General features: G+C 42.8%; 1 protein-coding gene across 1 annotated transcript in view; it reads right to left on the bottom strand.

The window, feature by feature from the left end:
• Positions 1–23,721, bottom strand: part of LOC124788726 (dipeptidase 1-like) — a 407,387-nt gene that overhangs the window by 271,762 nt on the left and 111,904 nt on the right. The window contains exon 4 of the mRNA XM_047256006.1: positions 5,542–5,698. Coding sequence (XP_047111962.1) covers positions 5,542–5,698 — 157 coding nt within the window. The remainder of the gene's footprint in view (positions 1–5,541; positions 5,699–23,721) is intronic.

Raw genomic sequence — 23,721 nt, 5'->3', positions numbered from 1 at the left:
CGTTATAATGGTTAATGTACGCCACCAAGAAATACAAATAGTTTGTTCCTTTTTTGGGGGTGGGGGGGTTCCATCAGTCCATCAGTCTTCTGACTGGTTTGATGAGGCCCGCCACGAGTTCCTCTCCTGTACCAACCTCTTCGTCTCAGAGAAACCGTCCGCAGCTCGTGGTTGTGCGGTAGCGTTCTCGCTTCACGCGCCCAGGTTCCCTGGTTCGATTCCCGGCGGCGTCAGGGATTTTGTCTGCCTCGTGATGACTGGGTGTTGTGTGATGTCCTTAGTTTAGTTAGGTTTAAGTAGTTCTAAGTTCTAGGGGACTGATGACCATAGATGTTAAGTCCCATAGAGCTCAGAGCCATTTCTTAGTAGCTATGGCAATCTACGTCCTCAATTATTTGCTGGATGTATTCCAGTTTGTCTTCCTCTACAGTTTTAGCCCTCTACAGCTCCTTCTAGTACCATGGAAGTAATTCGATCATGTCTTAACAGATGTCCTATCATACTGTCCTTTCTCCTTGTCAGTGTTTTCCACATATTTCTTTCCGATTTTGCGCAGAACTTCCTCATTCCTTACCTTGTCAGTCCACCTAATTTTCAACATTCGTGTGTAGCACCAATTTCCAAATGTTTTGAATCTCGTCTGTTCAGGTTTTCCTGCAGTCCATGTTTCGCTACCATACAATGCTGTACTCAAGATTTACATTCTCAGAAATTTCTTCACCTTATTAAGACCTATGTTTGATACTAGTACACTTCTCTTGGCAAGGAAGGCTCTTTTTGCCACTGCTGTCTGTTTTTGATATCTTCCTTGCTCCGTCCAACATTGTTTATTTTACTGTCTAGGTAGCGGCATTTCTTAACTTCCTCTACTTCGTTACCATCAATCCTAATGTTAAGTTTCTCGCTGTTCTCATTCCTGCTACTTCTCATTACTTTCGTCTTTCTTCGATTTACCCTCAGTCCATGTTCTGTGCTCATTAGATTGTACATTCTATACAGCAGATCATTTAATTCTTCTTCACTTTCAATCAGGACAGTAATGTCTTCAGTGAGACGTACCATTGATATCCTTTGATCTTGAATTTTAACTCCACTCCTGAACCTTCCTTTTTTCCATCATTGCTTCTTCGATTAACAGATTCAACAGTAGGGCGAAAGACTACAACCCTGTCTTACACACTTATTAATTCGAGCACCTCGTTCTTCGTCGTCCACTCTTATTATTCCCTCTAGGCTCTTGTACATATTGTATGTTACGCATCTCTCACCATAGCTTACTCCTATTTCTCTCAGAATTTCGAACCTCTTGCACCATTTTACGCTGTCGAGCGCTTGTTCCAGATCGACAAATCCTGTGAACGTATCTTGATTTTTCTTTAGTCTTGCTTCCATTATCAACCGAAACGTCAGAAATGCCTGTCCTGTGCATTTACCTTTCCTAAAGCTCATCATTCAGCACGTCCTCGAGTTTATTTTCCATTCCTCCGTACATTATTCTTGTCAGTGACTTGGATGCATGAGCTGTTTAGCTGACTGTGCAATAAATCTCGCACTTGTCAGCTCTCGCAGTCTTCGGAGTTGTTTGTATGATATTTTTCCGAATGTCAGATGGTAAGTCGCCAGCATGAGTAGTCATTTTGTTGGCACCTCTCCCAATAATCTTAGAAATTCTGATGGAATGACCATCCCTTCTGATTATACACTACTGGCCATTAAAATTGCTACACCACGAAGATGACGTGCTACAGACGCGAACTTTAACCGACAGGAAGAAGATGCTGTGACATACAAATTATTAGCTTTTCACAGCATTCGCACAAGGTTGGCACCAGTGGCGACACCTACAACGTGCTGACATGAGGAAAGTTTCCAACCGATTTCTCATACACATACAGCAGTTGACCGGCGTTGCCTGGTGAAACGTTGTTGTGATGCCTCGTGTAAGGAGGAGAAATGCCTACCATCACGTTTCCTAATTCCATAAAGGTCTGATTATAGCCTACCACGATTGCGGTTTAACGTATCGCGACATTGCTACTCGCGTTTGTCGAGATCCAATGACTGTTAGCAGCATATGGAATCGGTGGGTTCAGGAGGGTAATACGGAACGCCGTGCTGGATCCCAACGGCCTCGTATCACTAGCAGTCGAGATGACAGGCATCTTATCCGCAAGGCTGTAACGGATCGTGCAGCCACGTCTCGATCCCTGAGTCAACAGATGCAAACCAACAACCATCTCCACGAACAGTTCGACGACGTTTGCAGCAGCATGGACTATCAGCTCGGAGACCATGGCTGCGGTTACCCTTGACGCTGCATCACAGACAGGAACGCCTGCGATGGTGTGCTCAACGATGAACCTGGGTGCACAAATGGCAAAACGTCATTTTTTCGGATGAATCCAGGTTCTGTTTACAGCATCATGATGCTCGCATCCGTGTTTGGCGACATCGCGGTGAACGCACATTGGAAGCGTGTATTCGTCATCGCCATACTGGCGTATCATCCGGCGTGATGGAATGGGGTGCCATTGGTTACACGTCTCGGTCACCTCTTGTTCGCATTGACGGCACTTTGAACAGTGGACGTTACATTTCAGATGTGTTACGACCCGTGGCTCCACCCTTCATTCGATCCCTGCCAAACCCTACATTTCAGCAGGATAATGCACGACCGCATGTTGCAGGTCCTGTACGGGCCTTTCTGGATACAGAAAATGTTCGACTGCTACCCTGACCAACACATACTCCAGATCTCTCACCAACTGAAAACGTCCGGTCAATGGTGGCCGAGCAGCTGGCTCGTCACATTACGCCAGTCTTGATGAACTGTGGTATCGTGGCTTTCAATGAAAATTTCTCCACCTATCCGGTCTCACCTCTGTATTCAACAGTGGAATTCCCGTAGCACTCTTTATGTTACCAATATTGACTTTAATACCACCGAACGCTGCTTTGACTTTCCTGTATTCAGAGTCTGTCCATCTGACCATTATTTCTTTTTTTGATTTCTTCACATTTTTGTTGCAACCTCTTCGTCTTAGCTTCCCTGCACTTCCTATTCATTTCATTCCTCAGCGACTTGTATTTCTCTACTCCTGAGTCTCCCGGAACATTTGTGTACTTCCTCCTTTCATCGATCATCTGAAGTATTTGTTCTGTTACCAATAGTTTCTTTGCAGTTACTTTCTTTGTACCTACGTATTTCTTTCCAACTTTTTACAGATGCCAATTCCTCTTAACTGTATTGCCTAGTGAGCCATTCCTTACTGCTGCATCTATACCCTTAGAGAACTTCATGTGTATCTTGTCATTCCTTAGTACTTCCGTATCCCACTTCTTTGCGTACCGTCTCTTCCTGTATAATCTCTTGCAGCCTACTCTTCTCACTACTATATTGTGATCTGAGTCTACATCTGCTCCTGGGTACATCTTAAAATCCAGTATCTGATTTCGGAATCTCTGTCTGGCCATGATCTAAATGAAATCTTCCCGTATCACCTGGCCTTTTCCACAACTGAGTATCCCCTATTACTAGCTGAAATTTATTACAGAACTCAATTAGTGTTTCTCCTCTCTCATTCCTTGTCCCAACCCCATATTCTCCTGTAATCTTTTCTTCTGCTCCTTCCCCTACAACTTCAATCCAATCCCATATGACAATTAGATTTTCATCTCCCTTTCAATATCCTCATATATTTTCTCTACCTCTTCATCTTCAGCTTGTGACGGTGACATGTACACCTGCACTATCGTTGTCGGTGTTGGACTGCTGTTGATTCTTATAAGAATCTGAACTGTTCACAGTAACACACTCTCTTCCCTACCTTCCTACTCATAACGAACCCTACTCCTGTTATACCATTTTCTGCTGCTTTGATATTATCCTTTACTCATCTGACCAGAAATCCTTGTCTCCTTTCCCTTTCACTTCACTGGCACCTACTATATCCGGATTGAGCCTTTACATTTCCGTTTTAAGATTTTCTAATTTCCCTTCCACGTTCAAGCTCCAGATATGCGACGCGCCGTCTCTTAGAACGTTATCGTTTCGTTGGTTTTTCAGTCTTTTTCTCCTGGTCACCTCCCCCTTGGCAGTCCCCTCCCGGAGCTCCAAAAGGAGGACTATTCCGGAATCTTTAGCCAATGGAGAGATCGTCATGACACATTTTTCATGCCCTTAGGTGTAGTTTCCCACTCCTAGGACAAGAGAGTTCCCTGAGCCTCTGTCCGTTCCTCCGCCCTCTTTGACGAGGGCGTTGGCAGAATGAGGATAACGTCTTATGCCGGAAGTCTTCAGCCGCTGAGGCTGATTATCAGTCAAAATTTAAGCAGTGGTGGGATTCAAATCCCGGACAGAGGTCGTTTTTATTTCTAATCAAAGACGCTATCCCCCCTTTTTTAAATCTCATTTTGTTCATTACTGGTCGTTGTATTTGTTCGAGGCGGCCGTCCAGTGACGCTTGATCAGGTTCATAGTTGATTCCTTGTACTCAATGTGTTTTTATTACAGAGGACAGCTAACCCTCTGAGCGAACACGCTGAGCTACCGTGCCGGCTACCCTTAGACGGATGTTCTTACTCTTTGACAACTTGGTGCCTTTCTTCGAATGTTCAAATGTGTGTGAAATCTTATGGGACTTAACTGCTAAGGTAATCAGTCCCTAAGCTTACACACTACTTAACCTAAATTATCCTAAGGACAAACACACACGCCCATGCCCGAGGGAGGACTCGAACCACCTCCGGGACCAGCCGCACAGTCTATGGTGCCTTTCTTAATTGTGGTCTTAATCTCTTCATATGAGCTGCCATCTGCTTTACAAACAGCGACTCTTCTGCGAAGACGTAGTGTTCAGCCTTATACTACGTTGGCAGTCTTCATGTCTCTAAGACGCATGGGGAATCCCAATAGTCAGCGGATGATACAATTCGCAGTTCGAGGCAAATATACGCGGCAGACATGTAAGTATTTTCTTGAAACGAACTCATCATCGGATCACGCTGGGGTCACCAGCTTTCTTCTCTATTGGCACTACTGTTCAAACAGTTCACGTTGATTCTAAATGAACAGAGTTAGATTATAAATAATGAAATACGCAGGTGCTGACATAAGAAACAAAACAAAACCTTGTTTTTTGAGACTAATAAGAAAGAAGAATGAGGACCAACTTACAATAGGTGATTATAAAGAAATTTGACGGATAAAGAAGTAAATGTTCATCAGGTGGTATTCAATGAAACAAAAATTCTATTATTACCGAAGAAATTAAGTTAAATTTGTTGTTTCTACTGATTTCCGAATGATGTGTTTCAGATTCAGTAATTTACGATGCACAGCTGCTGTGACTACGTCGCTGCATTTACTACATTTACAAAGAAACACAGCTGCTCCATTTTATTCGCGTACTGTAGGCTGGTGAGAAAACTGCGCAGATGAGTTACCTGTGCGATCGACGTCGACCGTGCGGATAAATAACAGAGGAGGTCAGCAGAGCCGGCGAGGCAATTAGCAGTGAGTGGCAGCAGGCGCCTACTGACCTGTGCGCCGAGCATGCCTGCGCGCATGCGCGGCAGGTCGGTGTGCGACCAGGCGCTGCGGGACCACGGTTCCACGTGGCGGAGGTCGGCCGTCAGGTTGAAGCCGACCAGCTGCCCCCGCGCGAACTTGCGCACGTTCCACGGGAGGTCATTGTGGCTGCAACAAAGACGGGAACATCGTCAATCTATAAGGCAGCAGTATAAAAAATTCTCTAAGTACTGTAATTGATGTTGATAATTAATTCAATGAAAAGTGGTACAGGATAAGTCAAGAATATACCGTGTACAGCATGTTGAGCTAAAACAACGAGCCGCAACACATTATTACTCCTATAAACCTGAATTCATATTTACAAAATAAAGAAAACGTGTGATTCCCACGAAGAATAAAGTATATCAAGATTTGACATGTCACGATTCTACAGATCACGCCAACGTTCATCACTTTGTCTAGTTCGAGAAAGACTGAAGGATCTTCTGAACCAATTGTTGCGGACTGTATCGGAGAGTCATTCTGCTATCATACCATGTCTGAGCTGTACATGGAAAAGAACGCCATTGGCTCAAGCAAAAATTGTAAATGCATGTCGAAATTCGACTAAGAGGCATAAAAGGCACCAACAGAAGCAACGCATTTTTCAGCGTTATTTTCACGACGTTACACAAAAACGGAATGCGCCGACGTGCAGCGCTTCTATACACTCGCAACTGGAGATGTAGGTAAATAAATGACTTATCACTTAATACACGTTGTAAAAATCGCTGTGATTCAACATTCATGTTTCAGAAGACGACAACACGTTTATATCACTCGTAAACGACTGTAGCGGTAGTGATGTCTCTAAGTGACTCAACCGATGTGTGGTTCGGACAACGACTAATTTTATTCGGGTCCTCATGCGATGTCACAGTTTTCAGTCCATACGTTGTTCTCGTCAGTGGGGTTCTTTTTCTGGGATTATGTGGCGAGAAGACATGTATGTGCTGGGTGGTTAACGTATACTAACACAGAGTTACGTCAGACTGTTGCCGATCTACATTCATGCGTTATCCGCAGTTGCTTGCTGACTATTTGGGTACTAAGAGCATACCTATTCTCCTCTCCCTTGTCAAAATACTGTATGATTACAAGCTACTTGTCTTTACTCTATCCTGGTACTGATTGGAAAATTTGTCCAGGTTCCTTGCTTCAGCTGTAGCTGAGCGTGAGACAGGTTGGCTTACTATTTAACTTATTTTGCTTCATATTTGCGTTATGGTATAGATTCGCAGACACGATTAGATTTAATCGGGCGATACACAAACGAACTAGTATGCAGAACGAAAGGAACTTGCATCCAGTACATTTAAATGTGCTTCTCTATACGTTCTACCCCAATACTATAAATAATCGCCATGTAATTGTCAAGCATTTCTACGTCACATTCTCCATTTCATTTATGGCCATGGTACATCGCAATTTTCATGTTGTTATGATATAAAAAAGTGTTAATTCAGAGTGCCACAATGTCTAATTCTGAGTCATGGCTATGATCTCCATCTACACCACTCAGGACACCCTGCTTAAATTCTGAACTTATTTAACCACAAATAGAGTTAGCAGCGGTTGGTAGGATACAGTGATGAGACACAAAATTAAGACCACCGCCTACCGCTACATAGCGCCAGAGGATGACGCTTCGCTCGCGAGAAAATGGTTAAAATGGCTCTGAGCACTATGGGACTTAACTTCTGAGGTCATCAGTCCCCTAGAACTTAGAACTACTTAAACCTAACTAACCTAAGGACATCACACACATCCATGCCGAAGACAGGATTCGAACCTGCGACCGTAGCAGTCACGCGGTTCCAAAGTGAAGCGCCTAGAACCGTTCGGCCACAAAGGCCGGCTCGGTTGCGAGGCGCGGTAACGAATGTATATAAGCGAAATTCGCCAATGGCAGAGATGATAGAGCCCCTCGGAGCCAATCGCCTTGGGAGAATTTTTCGGAATGGTTTTGGGCAACGCCTGATAAGCGATAGTTCATCTCCATTTCATGGTATGTTTAAGGTAGTGGTTACAAGGAGGCGTAGATCTGATTTTCAACATAATAGATTCAAAACTCGTCAAAGGCAGTGAAAATATTTATTTTGCCGAATGTAATCAAAACACTTCGTTATCATTTTATTCAATTAAATGGATTAAAAGAAAAGGGTAACATCATTGATTAGAAACCAACATGCCCTCAGTTCTGGGTCTGAACCCAGCCGCTGCTTAAATTTTGAATGAAAGTCATCAGCAATGACGACCGAAGACTTCCGGCATACGAAGTAACCCTCAGTGAGCCGACAGCCTTGTCAAAGAGGGCGGAGGTGCAGATAGGGGTTCAGCGCACTCTCGCGACCTTGTGGTGGGAAACTGACCTAAAGGCAGGAAAATTAGCAATGTTCACCGATATGAGGACGTGTGGCCTGTAGTTGAAAAAAGTGTCCTGATGATCTCTCCACTGGCAAAAGATTGCGGAACAGTCCCACTTTCTGATCTCCGGGAGGGGACTGCCAAGGCGGACGTTAAAATAAGAGAAAGATTGAATAACCAACGAAAGGATGAAGTTCTTCGAGTCGGGCGTCGAATTTCGGAACTTTCAACGTGGTAGGGGCATTAAAAAATCTGGAAATGGAAATGCTAAGGCTAAACCTATATCTAGTGGGACACAGTGAAATGAAATGGAAAGACGACAAGGATTTCTGGTGATCGAGTAGTGGATAATATCAACAGCTGCAGAGAATGGTATAACGGGAGAAGGATTCATTACAAATAAGAAGGTAGGGCAGAAAATGAGTTACTGTGAACAGTAGGTCTGTTCTCATCAAAATCGACAGCAAACCAACACCAATAACATTAGTTCAGGTATACGTACCGACATCGCAAGCTGAAGATGAAGAGACAGAGGAAGTATATGAGGATATTGAACGGGCTGTGCAGCACTTAAGGGGAGACGAAACTTTAGTAGTCATGGAGAACTACAATTCGGTTGTAAAGGAAGAAACAGAAGAAAGAGCTATGGGTGAATATGGGCTGGTTAGTAGGAATGAGGGAGGAGAAAGACTGATAGAGATCTACAATAAATTTCAGATTTTAATTGTGAATACTCTGTTCAAGAATCACAAGAGGAGGAGAAATACTTTAAGAAAGCTGGGTGATACGGGAAGATTTCAATTAGATTACATCAAGGTCAGGCAGAGATTGCAGAATCCGATATTACATTGTAAGGCTTACCCAGGCACAGGTATAGACTCAGGTCACAATTTGGTAATGATGAAGAGTGGGTTGAAGTTTAAGATTGTGATACGGAAGTACTACAGAATGATTGGTTATGCTTTAAGTTCTCTGAGACTATACATTCAGCAATAATGAAAAGTTTAGTACTCAGCTTAGTTGAAGATGGATGGATATCTGTACAGAGGGCAATCATAGAAGTTGGTGGGAAAAACTTAGGTACGAGGAAGGTAACTGAGGAGAAACCATGGGCAACAGTTGACCGATGAAAGATGGAAACGCAAAAATGTTCAAGTAAAATCAGGAATATGGAGATACAAGTCCTTCGGGAATGAAATAAATATGAAGTGCAAGGGAGTTACGGCTAACTGGCTACACAAAAAATTTGAAGAAATCTAAAACGAAGTGATTATCATAAGGTCTTACTCAGTTTGTAGAAAAGTTCAAATGACTTCTGTGAAATTGAAAGCAAGGGCAGTGTCATTAAAAATGCAATGGGATTCCCACCTTTAGATGCAGAGGAGAGAGCGGATTCGTCAAAAGAATACACTGAGGGAATCTATGAAGGGGAGGGCTTACCTGATGACGTGCTAGAATAAGAAAGAAGAGTCGATAGGAAAGAGACAGGAGATACAGTTTTAGAATCAGAATTTAGAAGAGGTTTGGAAGATTTTTTAAAAAAAGGCATAATGGAGAAATAAAGTTACATCGGAATTTCTGAAATCATTGGGGTAGTCGCAACAAAACAAAGGTTGGTGAGTAGAATATATGAAACTGTCGATAGACCATCAGACTTTCGGAAACAACATAATCCATACAATTCCCAAGACAGCAAGAGGCAGGAAGTGCGAGAATTATTGCACAGTTAACTTAACAACTCATGTATCCAAGTTGCTTACAAGAATGGTATACAGAAGAAAGGAAAAGAAAATTTGGAATATGTTAGAAGACTATCAGTCTGACCTTAGGAAAAATAAAGGTATCAGACAGGCTGTTCTGACGTTGCGGTTGATAATGGAAGCAAGACTGAAGAAAAATCAAGACACGTTCGTAGGATTCGTCGACCAGGAAAAAGCGCTCGATAGTGTAAAATAGTCCAAGGTATTTGAAAGCCTGAGAAAAACAGTTGCAAGATATAGGGAAAGACGCGTAATACACAATATGAACGAGAACCAAGAGGGGACAATAAGTCTGGAAACCCAAGAAAGAAGTGTACGGGTTAAGAATGGCGTAAGAAGGGGTGCAGTATTTCGCCCCCAATGTGCAATCTGTACTTCGCTGAAGCAATGACGGAAATAAAAGAAAAGTTGAAACGTGGGAATAAAATTCAATGTGAAAGGATACCAATGTTAAGATTCGCTAATAACATAGCTATCCTCGAACGGGAAAAATTACAAAACTGTTGAAGGAAACGAACAATCTAATGAGTACAGAATATGGATTGAGAGTAAATCGCAGGAAGACGAAAATAATGAGAAGTAGCAGAAATAAGAACAGCGAGAATCTTCACATCGTAATTGGTGACCAAGACGTAGATGAAGTCATGGAATTTTGCTAGCTAGGCAGCAAAATAAACCTTGACGGACGGAGCAAGGAGGACATAATCGACAGACTAGCAATGGCAAAAAGGGCATGCCTGGCCTTGTTAAGGCTACTGGTATAAATCATAGACCTTAATTTGAGGACAATATCTGAGAATGTACGTTCGGAGCACAGCATTGTATGACAGTGAGACATGGCCTGTGTAAAAATCGGAACAGAAGAGAAGTGTTTGAGATTGGTGCTGCAGAAGAACGTTGATTGAGTCTAAGGCACTAAGTTTTTCGCAGAATCGGCAAGGAAAGAGATGTATGGAAAACTTCGACAAGGAAAAGGGTCAGGATGGTATGACATCGGTTAAAACGTGAGGGAATAATTTCTAAGATGCTGCAGGGAGCTGTTTATGCTAATAACCATAGAGGGAAACGGGGATTGGTATAAACCCATCAAAGACTGTTCACGCACACAAGCGAAGCAGAGGCGAATGGAGTATCATTCTAGCGAAGATGCAGCCGGCAAATGGCGAATTCCAACGACATGGACTTTGACGATGTTCCGATTGTTATAGCCCGGCGCCTGGGATCGGGAATCATGGAAACAGCGAAGATGCTCTGCTACTCGCGAGCTACTCTTGTGAGCATCTACAGAATGTGGCTGGAAGGTCGGGCGCTGGTGGCCGAGCGGTTCTGGCGCTGCAGTCTGGAACCGCGCGACCGCTACGGTCGCAGGTTCGAATCCTGCCTCGGGCATGGATGTGTGTGTTGTCCTTAGGTTAGTTAGGTTTAAGTAGTTCTAAGTTCTAGGGGACTTATGACCTCAGCAGTTGAGTCCCATAGTGCTCAGAGCCATTTGAACCATTTTTTGTGGATGGAAGTTTTGAAACCACAAGCAGCTGACATGTTGGACGTCTATGTCGCACCACAGAACGCTGGGGTCGGAGGTTCGCCCGTTCAGTAGAGGAAGATAGATCTTTTGTGGCAGGTACACTCCTGGTGTAGGTGAAAATGTTTCAGAGTACACCGATAAGCGCAAATCCTTGGACGTCTTGCTCCTGAACATGTGATCCTTACGTGTTCCAAAATTACCCAAATGACATCGCCATTTACTATTAGAGTGTGCGCAGGATTATCGAGGTTGGACCATAGAGCAATGAAAACGTTCCGCTTGATGAATAACTTTCCGGATTACACCATGTCGATAACTGTGTACGCTGGATGCTGTATTATAGGCGGAGGACTTTCACGTGAGATTCTAAGAGATCTGTGAGACTAATCGAAAGGATTATGACAATCGTCCGCTACTGAGACATTATTGCCGACTACCTGCTTTCTTTCATGCCCTGTCTTCCGCTATGCCGATGGTAACATCCAGTAGGTAACCAAATTCAGCAGATCACAATCCAGTGGAATACATTTGATGCAATATCGGACACCAGCTGCACACTCACAAACCACCAGCCGGTAATTTAGTGGATGTGGTGCCGGAGCAACACTTGCATGTATTTCATCCGAATGAGATGGAAATTATGTCTGTGCACGTCTTTGGCAACGGAACGTGGCTTAATTGGTGATTCCGCTCTCTTAAATGAGCTGTACGCTGAAAGTTCAGAATATATGGCCCAGAAAAGTCCAATTACTAACGGGCGACTGAATTTTATGTCACAGCCCTACGTCACAACACAATCACCGTCTCCCGACCGTCAATGGGCTGTTCAGCTTATCAAAGCAGAATTGCTGAGTCTTGCAGCAGTGAAAACGGAAGGAGTTCAAAAAGTACGTCCAAGGATGCTCGATGGATTACGCAATGACCAACCATCGTTATACGTTGTAATGAGAGGAAAGTGGTAGTGACCGCGTACACTTATAAAAAGCACAGGACGTCGAAATGGCCGATGGATCATGGGCCACGTGACAAAGTTATCGAAAATGCTTTTACTCATCACTGTCGTATTTTTTAAGTGCTCCCTCTCGAGTTCCACAGTACCCTTGTTCCTCTGATAGGACGACGTGGATACAAAAATACAACGAACTCTTGACACCAACCTTACACAACTCTACCGAGTTCACACAAGCTATTATGATACTCGTTCCAAAACCAAGTAGTTATTGTAGACCACAAGACTGCTGGTCTTTGACATTATTGAATACAGAATACAATATCTTCGCACGTATCCTTTGTACACGTCATCAAGCCCTAATAAGGAATAAAATATATTTAGATCAAACGGGTCTAGGAGGAAAAAAACAGCATACATACGGCATTTGGGTTATAGCAGTGATATCAACATGTATGTTACGAGGAGCCCTGGTGGCAGTGGATTTCAGTCACGCTTTCCACAGAGAGGACCTTGTGTTCCTACTCGCGGTCATAGAACGAATGGGAATCCCCTAACGTTTGTGGACGCGATCTTGTAGTTGATGTACTTGACAGTTTTTGTAAACGATGCTAGCTCAGAACCTATCACGATCATTAGACATTTCTTAGTACAATGTATCGCCTTTGGATAAAGAAACACGTCACCTTAATCGCTACTGTGATCGACGAAGTGGCCCATCATTTAATCCGTGCACCATCAACACAGATCGCACACCTTCCGGACTTCTTCATCGATTACAGTTACATTCAGAATGGTTTCCCGGAGAGCAGGCTGCCCACAACGGAACATGTATATCAAAGTTTCCTTCAACAACAATCTCGCAATGCGGTCGAACAAAGTTACCTCGCAATACGGTGCCAGAGAATCTGGAGAGCGATTCCTCTCCCCTCTCTCCCTATGAATGTAAATACATTGTGGTATGTGGTGGTGAACGGCAAATGCCCTAACCATCAACGACAGCACTGTATTCATCTGCTCGACAACAGCGACACGACATGCCTCTACCGCGTGGTCGTCGACTCACGTGAGCATTCATTGGCGTGTGGCACGGCAAATGAGTTTTGGTTTCTTACGAAGAAAATATGGACCGTTTTATTGAGTACGGCGCACACAGAAATCAGAGCTTAAGCCCTACTGTTAGCGGACGAAATATATTTTCCCAATACCCGGACAAACGGCGTGACCTATAAAGGGGGTGGCGACATATTATCTGTATCACCACGGTGACAAGGATGTCTAAGATTGCTGGTACATACTGCGGTGACTCGCAAAATATAGAACATGTTTCACCAGTTTCTTCGGTTCCTCATTCACGGACCCTCCGGCTAGCCAGGGTGTTCCGGGTGCGACAAGTTCAATGAGTAGGTAGGCTGCCTCTGAGCACTTTGGGAGTTAACTTCTGAAGTCATCAGTCCCCTAGAACTTAGAACCACTTAAACCTTACTAACATAAGGATATCACACGCATCCATGCACGAGGCAGGATTCGAATCTGCGAGCGTAGCGGTCGCGTGGTTCCAGACTGTAGCGCCTAGAACCGCTCGGCCACGCCTGCCGGCAATGAGAAGGTAGACTATGCTTCACTAACTTACGTTTATGCCTGATGTACTCAGGGGACCGTATATCACTCTGAAGTTAGCTTTAAGCGACCCTCGAAACACGCCAAATGGGCCGATACAAGGTCCTCCTTTTTTTTTTTTTTTTTTGTAGACTCGTTAAATTTAGTCGGAAGTTGGGAGACTTTTTACATTTGGATGTGTTGAGTGGCACCCTTAGTAACTTTGTGTAGTGTTTTGGGCCTGCAAAAAAAGTAAATAAATAAATGAATAAAAATAAATATAAGGTCATCCCTTGGGTCACATTCCCAGGAGCAGGAGGAAGGAAACGTTGCGGTGGAGTCTCGGCTTGCTACCCCTGCCCTCGGAATAAATACCGTCATCAATGGTGACCGAATACGTCCGGCATGATAAGTTATCCTCGTTCTGCCAACAGTCTTGTCAAAGAGTGCTGATGAGAGGACAAAGTTTGAGAGCACTCTCTTCTTCTTGACAAATATCTCCAAAATGTCGGAAGAATCAACAAAGACGAACGACATAAGACAAGAGGCAATCGAAACCACTCCATCAAAGCCACATAACATGTATCAGCAGGAAATGCGACTTATAATTGAAAAGGTCCATGAAGCTATGTCCATGGGCAAAAGATCCCGGATTATTCCCCTGTTTGTATCTCCGTAACAGGACTGTCAATGTGGAGGCTACCATAGCAAAATGTTCCAGTAACTAACGAAAGGATAATATTCTAGGAGTCTGGACATGGAATATCAGAGGTTTGAACTTAGTAGAAAACCTAGACAACGTGAACAGGGAAATGCTGAGGCAGAATCTAGATATCGTGAGAGGTCTGTGAAGTGACGTAATACAAGAAAATAATTTCTCGTCAGACGAATACAGGATAGTATCAAAAGCAGCACAAAATGGTATAACACGCTTGGGATCAGCTATGAAGGTAGGGCTGAGACTGCGTTAGCATAAACTGTTTAACGGTTGGATTCTTCGAGTCAGAATCGACGGCAAACCAATACCGACAACGATAGTTCAGATATACATGCCGACGATTGCGAGCAGTTGAGCAAGATATAGAGGAAATGTATGAGGATATTTAACGGGTAATACAGTACGTAAAGGAAGATGAGAGAGGAGAAAGACTGAGTTCTGCTGTAAATTTTATGCAGTAATAGTGAATAATCTTTTCAAGAATCACAAGAGGAGGATGCATACTTGGAAAAGACTCAGTAATGTGATAAGATTCCAGCTGGAATACATCATGGTCAGACAGAGATTCCATAATCAGATATTGGCTTGTAAGGTACCCAGGAGCATATATAGACTTCGATAGGAGTAATTTGAAGCCTAAGAGAATCGTTCGGAAGAATCACTGTGGAAGGAAGTGGTGTATTGAAAAATCACTGTGGAAGGAAGTGGTGTATTGAAGTTTCGAGGAAGGATGAGAGGCGTCTGAGGTTAGCTAATGAAATTTATATTGCGATAAGAAATACCAGAGTAGACAGTTCATTTGAAGAGGAGTGGACATGGCTAAAAATTACACTCACAAATAGTTGAAAGAAACATATAGGTACTAGAAGGAAACTGAAGAGAATGTATGAAATATACAGGAATAATTCAATTAATCGACGAAAGAAAAAAGTAAGAAAATATTCAGGCAACGACAGGAATAGGAACTCGGGCATACAAATTCCTTAGGAATGAGACAAATAAGAGATACAGGCCAGACAAGTGGTAGTCCGGAGGAAAGTCGAAGCAACCTTTGATGAAATTAAATCCAAAGTCGTCAACATTAACATACGCAGACGAGAGGTCGGATACGTGGCAAGAGTACACTGAAGGCCTCTAGAAGGACGATGAATTTTCTGGCTTTATAGTTAGAAACTGTTGTCGATACGGAAGAGAGAGTGGATCCAGTGTTAGGAATCAGGTTTCGAAAGTTTAGAATTTAAAAGAGCTTTGGAGCGTTAAACATCAAATAAGATATAAGGGTTAGACAACATTCCACTGGAAATTCTAAATCCATTGAGAGAAGTGTAATCTAAATGACAATTCAGGTTGGTGTGTAGAATCTATGACACCGGCGACATACAATCAGACTTTCGGAAAAAAACATCGTCCACACTTTTCCCAAGAAAGAAAGAGCTGATAAGGGCGAGAGCTATCGCATAGTCAATAGAACAGCTCATGGATCCAAGTTTCTAACATGAATAATATCCAGAAGAATAGAAAAGAAAACAGAGCATCTGTTGGGTGACAATGAGCTTGGCTTTAGGAAAGGTAAAGGCACCAGAGAGGCAATTCTGACGTAGCAGTTGATAATGGGAGCAACGCTATGATCTGTCCACCTGCAAAATGTTTTCAAGAATGTAAAATGGTGCAAAATGTTAGAAATTCCGAGAAAAATAGAAGTGTGCTATAGGGACAGACGAGTAATATACAACACGTAACTGAACCAAGAGGGAGCAATGAGATCAGAAGACCAAGAACGATGTAATTGGATTACAGAGGCTATAAGATACGGATTCAGTCCTTTGTCATACTGTTCAGTCTATACATAGAAGAAGGAATGACGAAAATAATAGAACGTATCAAGAGTGGAATTAAAATTCAGGGTGAACGGGTATCATCGATAAGGTTGGCTGGTGACATTGCTGTTCCTAGTGAACCTGAAGAAGAATTGTAGGATCTGTTGATATTTACGAACAGTCTGATGTGCAAAGAATATTGACTGAGAGTAAGCAGAAGAAAAACGAAAGCAATAAGAAGTAGCAGAAATTAGAATACCGAGAAGCTTAACATCAAAATTGGTGATCACGGTGTAGTCAAAGTTTAGGCATTCTGCTGCCTAGGAAACGAGATAGCCCATGACGTACAAAGAAAGAGTAGCATATTAAAAAAGGCCGTGTCTGGCCACGAGAAATGTACTAGGATCAAAATTAAGTCTTAGTTCCAGGAAGAAGTTTCTGAGCATGTACGTTTGGAACAGAGCGTTCTGTGGTAGTGGGGAAACCGAAACAGAAGAATATCGAAGGAAATGTGTTGTGGTGGTGCAGAAGAATATTGCAAATAAGGTGGGCTGATAAAGTAAGGAATAAGGAAGATCTACGCAGAATAGACGAACAAAAGGAACATACTGAAAACACTGACAAGTAGAAGGGACAAGGTGATAAGATAATAGGTTAAGACATCGGGGAATAACAACCATGATACTGTGGGAAAAGTAGAACGTAAAAAAATGTAGAGGAAGGCAGAGGTTTGAATACATCCAAAAAATAATAGACGACCTATAATGCAAGTGCTGCTCTGAATTGAAGAGGTTAGCACAGGATAGGAATTCATGGCGAGCAGCATCATGTATGTCACAAAACTGCTGCCACAAAAATAAATAAACAAATAAAAATTAATACGCTGCTGGACATCAGAGCTGCAGGAGCGGTAATGTAGTTAACTCTCTGGTTTTTCCGACTGGCTCGTATTTTCCATAAGCTCATATTTCACCAAAAGGTCTTTCAACGCTGATACTCGTGGTAAAAAGTCGACAGAACACGATCCTCAGTCTATAGCACCCCAACATAGAACCTAGAAGCCCTGAATTAACGATACTCCTACGACAACTGTCACGATGGTAGCCATTCACACTCAGGCTGTACCTACCCTAGCACGGGATCGTAAGCCATCGAACAGGAACTCACCACTGCAGAGTGCACTGTCGAACCTTACCTGGAAAAATGGCGGGTAAGAGTAAATTTAGACACATGAGAGGGGATTTTGTTCACGTGCTGGCCGAAATAAATGCTCAACCATAAACATTGGGGCCAAATTACATTACTCGCGAGACCAGCACATTTCCGTTATAAAGTAAGGTACCTCGCTAATTGGCAGTAACAGAAGGTACTGTGGAGGACCACAAAAAATGCGTACAGCCGTTGCAATAGAGCATACATGAGGCTCAAGAAAGTCTATCCGATAGGATAAGCGAATGCAGACATCTACGACTAACAGATTTCCTCCATCTGTGTGCATTTTGGATAAAGTTCTTCGACTTATCAGCAAAACTCCGCAATATATAAAGACAGTGGACGAACACACTGACATCCGCCGCGGGATCATCGCAAAGGCATTCAGGAATTTGGTCACTTTGGACAAGAATCGTAGACATTCCAAAAAGCAGTTCTTTCTAAATATAGGGAACTACAGTCACAACAGGAAGTGGAAACATAATCACCAAAAAACGCTTTTTGAGGCAAAACCTGACCATGCATTGTAAGCCCAAAGAGCAAAGCCAAAACTGCGGAGATCATGATGATGACGTAACTTAGTTACCTACATATCTGACTGGATTTACTATTAATAATCATACAACCTAGCATCCGGATAGTAAGTAAACCACAGAGAAATCTCAAGAGGCATCGGCGGTGCCCATGATCAACTCTAACGCCTCCACAGAAAAACATTGTCCTTGCTGGCAACTTAATCCACCAGGAAACTTAATACTCACCCAGAGGGTCACAAAATGTATTTCCCACTTTGCTTCCTCTGACTTCACTTGCTACAGTTCAGTAGCTTTCAGTTTACTATGTATTAGAGAGTGCACTCGTGCAGACGTATGGACAGCATCACAGACGAGTAATACGCCAGTCCTTGACGGAAACTAATACTGTCGCAGGTGTCCCAGTAGAGCTTTTTGTGTAAACCATCATACACGTGCGGTGTGGGATGAGGTCACCTCTTGCCATTTAATTCTCATGATTAGTACTGTTGGACAGAAACAAACCACCACAGAAAGAGCAACTGAGGAGCAATCCATGGACACCCGTATGACTCTTCACATCTGTAGTAATACTGCTTCCGATGTAGATTTAAAACTACACAATTCCTGGCCTCCGTGTGCATTTTTTATCCCACACTTCACTCTATATTAACTATTTCTTGATGACTCAGGTGTGTCCTATTGACGTACCCATTCTTTTAGTTAGGTTCTATCAAAAAATGGCCCCTTTCTCCAGTTAGGTGCAGTACTCGGTCTACACATATAATGTTTATAATTTTTCTGGAGAGCCACATTTATAATGTTTATCCTCTCTTGTCTATACTGTTAAGGTAATAAAAAATGTGAGAGACTTTTTCACACTTTGAGGCAGTAATCGATAGTCTTTTCCTAAAGAGTTGTTTCTCGAGAGAAACATCTGCTTACAATGTTTTGGCTGGCAAAACAGTAGCCTTTGGGTAAATTATGTGGTTGGTACCTTGTGGCGGTCCTCCATGCTGAATCCTAATCTTTTCGTGGCGGGCGAGCTTACGGGCTAAAAATAGTTGACAGACACTGAAGTCTTCACTAGCTGGTCATCGGAATTTACACGATCAGAGTGCTTTTGGCTTAAATGTTGGTATCCTGATGATTTTTGGTTAGAGACGAAGTAAGATTTTATGTGAAGGTGGGTTAAGTCCTGCCAACTGTACTTCAGTGTGCAACGGAGGTTTTTGAGCATTCTGTAATCGCTTGTTTGCGGAGCACGCCTGCCAGATTCGCGAAAGTGAATGTTCTGTCAGTAAGCAAGTCTGTTAAATCTGTGTGCTCTTGAAGTATCCATAGAATGAGAGTTGTATATTATTTCTATTACAACAGTGAATCTGTTCTGTATACTCTAATTTTTAGTTGCGCTTTGATTTGGTTGTTATCGAAAAAGTGGTTCAATTTAGTGTATTCGAAATTGTTGTATTGTTCTATGTAAATGGTTTATCATACGTGTATCTGAACTAGTGAACATTTAGACATATGCGTGGCTAGCTGGGTAGCGTTTTGGTAGCTAGTGTCCTTGGTAAATGGCGTCAGTGGCCGGGAAGCCCCTTGCGGGATAGGTGTTATTACATTCGACGCCACATTGGGCGAGCTGCTCGCCGCGTGGGGATGAAATGATGGTAAAGACAACACAAGACATAGTCCCTCAGCGTGGAAAATCCCCGACCCAGCCGGAAATCGAACCCGGGCCTGTAGGACGGCAATACGTCACGCTGACGACTCAGCTATCGGGGCGGACTGTCTCTTGGTGACTGGGTGAAATTAATAGTGTTATATCATGGAGTAGATACTGGCTACATTATTCAATTTCCATGTTTTATAAGCAAATATTTTCTGTAATGAAGACTTGCTAGCGGCCGGCCAGGGTGGCCGAGCGGTTCTAGGCTCTACAGCCTGGAATCGCGCGACCGCTACGGTCGCAGGTCCCAATCCTGCCTCGGGCATGGATGTGTGTGATGTCCTTAGGTTAGTTAGGTTTAAGTAGTTCTAAGTTCTAGGGGACTGTTGACCACAGACGTTAAGTCCCATAGTGCTCAGAGCCATTTGAACCATTTGAACTTGCTAGTGTCATGACTACTAAGGGCCGATGACTGTTACTTGTTGATGTGTACTAATTGCCTGTTGCAAGGCTAGAATGTTTATTAGATATAATGGATATTGTTAATTTAAAGAGAATATTTTGTTATTCGAGCCCTACTAAAGTTTATTTGGGCTAAAAGAATTTGTTTCGCCAGAGTAGTTTCTATTTTGTGTATACACACTTGGAACGTTAAATAAATTTTTATTAAAGTCGAGCACGTGTCTGCACAGTCCTCAGCCCAAACCCGACTCCACTTCAAATCCACGCATCATCATCGTAATGAGTTTCTAGGTGCCACAAGGTTATTCGGAAAGTAAGGTCCGAATCGCCGTACCAATTCGAATAACACGCGAACGTTGAAGCGCGCCTGCGTACCGACTCACACAATACCCGGCTTCTCAAATAACGCTGTTTGCTTTGCTATTGTGGCAGCGTGCTGTTAACAGTGTCAGTTCGAAATGTTATAACAATTGGTTAGACTACCGACTGTGAAATACGATCAGTGTTTCGGTTATTGACAGCAAGGAACGTTGCAACTGCGCAAAATTCGTCGACTGATATGTGACGTGTATCGCCCCAGGGTGATGAGTGACAGCAAACTGTGTAATTCGGTGAGAGCTTCCAAGAACGGACGGGAAAAGTTGTCCATGATGAACCGTGATTAGGACGTCCATCAGCGATCTGAGGAGATTTGGTGAACGCCTTGGATGAAAAGATACGTGCAGATCAACGATTCACGGTTTAAACTTAAGCATTGGAATTTCCTAATGTGGGTAGAGCAACTTTGTGCAAAATTATCACTGAAAAGTTGCAAGTTCCCAAATTATGCGAATGTTGGGTTTCCACACTCTTGCCCAAAAATAGAAAGAATGGCTTGTGATCTTGATTGTTTGGCCCTGTATCATAAGGAATGTAATAAATTTTCAGAGAACATTCTCACAAGGAAAGAGACGTGTGTTTCTTACATAATCCTAGATTCTAAACGTCACACGACATCGCTAGCCAAAATCGAGGCCAATCAGACAATCTCAATAAGGAACGATACGGCAACCGTGTTTTGGGATGGAAATGGAGGGACAACAATAAACGCAGCCACTTACTGTGCTACCCCGACTAATCTTCGACGTGTAATACAGAATAAGCGACGTAGCATTGTGACGTTTTCAGTTCTGTTGCTGCATGACAGTGCCAGACCAACATTCACACCCAGATTCTGATCAGATCATTTGGATGGGAAGAGACTGTCCAGACTCGGCGCCGAGTGATTTTCACTTGTTCCGCTCCCTAAAGGAGTTTTCTCAGCGGAAGGCGCTTCGCACCAGATGACAAGATGTAAGAAGCACTTAAAGATTGTTTATGCTCACAAGCGACAGGGGTCTATGACTGAAGTGTAAAAATTACGGGAAGGTTTCTGTCACTGGATCACCTAAAGAAAAACTTTTGTAAAATCCTCGCATAATGTAACAAATATCTTATTTTCAGTATAAACTGAAGGTTATTTTTTACATTTCACTATAATAGACACTAATGTCATAATTATTCACCGTTAATCAAATATTTGTAAAACAAAAACATGTCTCATCGGCCCAAACAAGGCGACTGGTTTCCTCTATCAAGTATCAATAAATTTCATATTTTTGTTTATTTTCGGAGTATTTATTGTTTCCTTACACCGAATAGCGTGTATTCGAAACCAAGGTGACTATAAGCAGAAATGCCGCCTTCGAAAGTAATAGAAAAACACATTTGACTGATCATCAACTGTTTACATGACATTAGAAAACATATAATGCAAAGCATTACTTAAATGTTGTTCATAGTGGCCTACTTAGCCCTACATTTATTCAACATTCGAGGTGGGTCATTCAAGGCAACTCGTGCTCCAACTCTAAACATTACGTAGTCATCGTCCAAAGCTCGTAACTTAATACTAAGAATATGACAAAACAGTGTGAATTGGTGTTAAATTCCAATGCATAAATTTAATCACTATTACCATCTCAGCTCGGCGTTTCAATAAGTAATGCCAATCAGTTACAAGAACATAGTGCAAATCCTTTTTCTAGTGTTTCTTTGTGTCTTCGCGGAACATCTCGCGACAAAGATGGTGAATCTTGGGCAACATGAAGGGAACTCAACGACCTGTAGTTTGCTCCTATTGTCAGTATTCAGAGAGAAATCTAGTCAGCCCATCGAAGGAGCTGGCCCATCGATAGGAGCTTTCCCCTTCTTGTAGAATATTATGGATAAGATTTTTAAAAAAATATGAAAACTATTTGGAAAAATAGAGAAAAATCTAAGGAATTACGGAATTAGATAAAAACATTTTCTTGAAAAATAGTCTCGCATCAAAATGCTTTCTAACCATCTAAGTTTCCAGTTGTCTATGTTGGTAAGTGATGATCGAAGGGATCACTGTGTCAAAACTCTACGGAAGCAAGTCAGCGAATGATGGCCCCTATACTGACTGGACCAGAGGTGGGATGATTCATCCAACACGATCGTGCTTGAAGATGGCATAATGTAGCACCGAAACTGTTCGCTCGAATAAAATTACAATTGTAAATTTCGGCGGCTGAAAGGTGTTCTAATTCGACGTTTTTTACGGAACAGCTGAGGTCCAGCATACATCTATATGAAGATTGACTTACAGTTTCTTGAAAAAATCTGTCATGGCTTATGTTTTAGAAGAAATCGGAGCTTACTTTCTGAATAACCCTCTTACATCGGGACCAGCCAGCAACACGGAAAGCGGCAAGGGAACTCCACGGCCCCAGCACGAGAAGCGGCAGTCGAGGAGGGATGGTGGCTGGATGCTCACGCCTGCTGACAGTCGCCGCCCTTGGAGAGAGTTCTCATCGAGATGAGAGCATCGCGGGCAGCGGGGCCGCTGAGCACTCGCACTGCCACACTCAGGCTCCCTCAATCTTTCCTCGTAATTACAGAACTTCAAACATCGCTGCCGCGGCCTTCTTCCCAGATATTCGCCGAGTGCCACTGCTCATCTGCTAAAACTGCACTCGAGGGACGCGCGAGAAACGCAGCCTTGTCCAGCAAGAAAAAGAACTCTGCTTTCGGTGTATCACTCTGCTGTCGGAGGTAAAACAATCCCCACCTCCAGGGAGGCAATATCTGTGAAGCTGCGGGTATGATTAGTGACACAATATTGATATGATGGAGATTGCTTAATACTAACGGTGTTGATGAAATTATGAGTAATACTAGTGTCGTCAGTGGTCACAATTCAGCCAGTTTAATCAACGGACCTGTTATGTGATAGAAAAGTAACGTATCTTAAAGTGATACACTCCATGCAAAACTGTGCCTGAAATTCTAGGCTCACAACTGCAGTACAGCAAATGCTGCTTTGTAGCTACAAGTCAATTCGAAAATATTCTTTGATATCTCTTTAACTGTTCATCAATTGAAGGGGTTCCTTGATACAGTCCATAGAAAATAAATTTTGTGATAAAGGCGGCACATCAACTTTTCCCTACCGACAACATAATTTGAATGCCGTACTATTGTCTAAAGTAACGTTAGATGTGAAATGATTTCA

Source organism: Schistocerca piceifrons, chromosome 3, assembly GCF_021461385.2.
Source record: "Schistocerca piceifrons isolate TAMUIC-IGC-003096 chromosome 3, iqSchPice1.1, whole genome shotgun sequence".
Taxonomy (NCBI): Eukaryota; Metazoa; Arthropoda; class Insecta; order Orthoptera; family Acrididae; genus Schistocerca; species Schistocerca piceifrons.
This window is presented reverse-complemented; position numbering and strand designations above follow the sequence as displayed.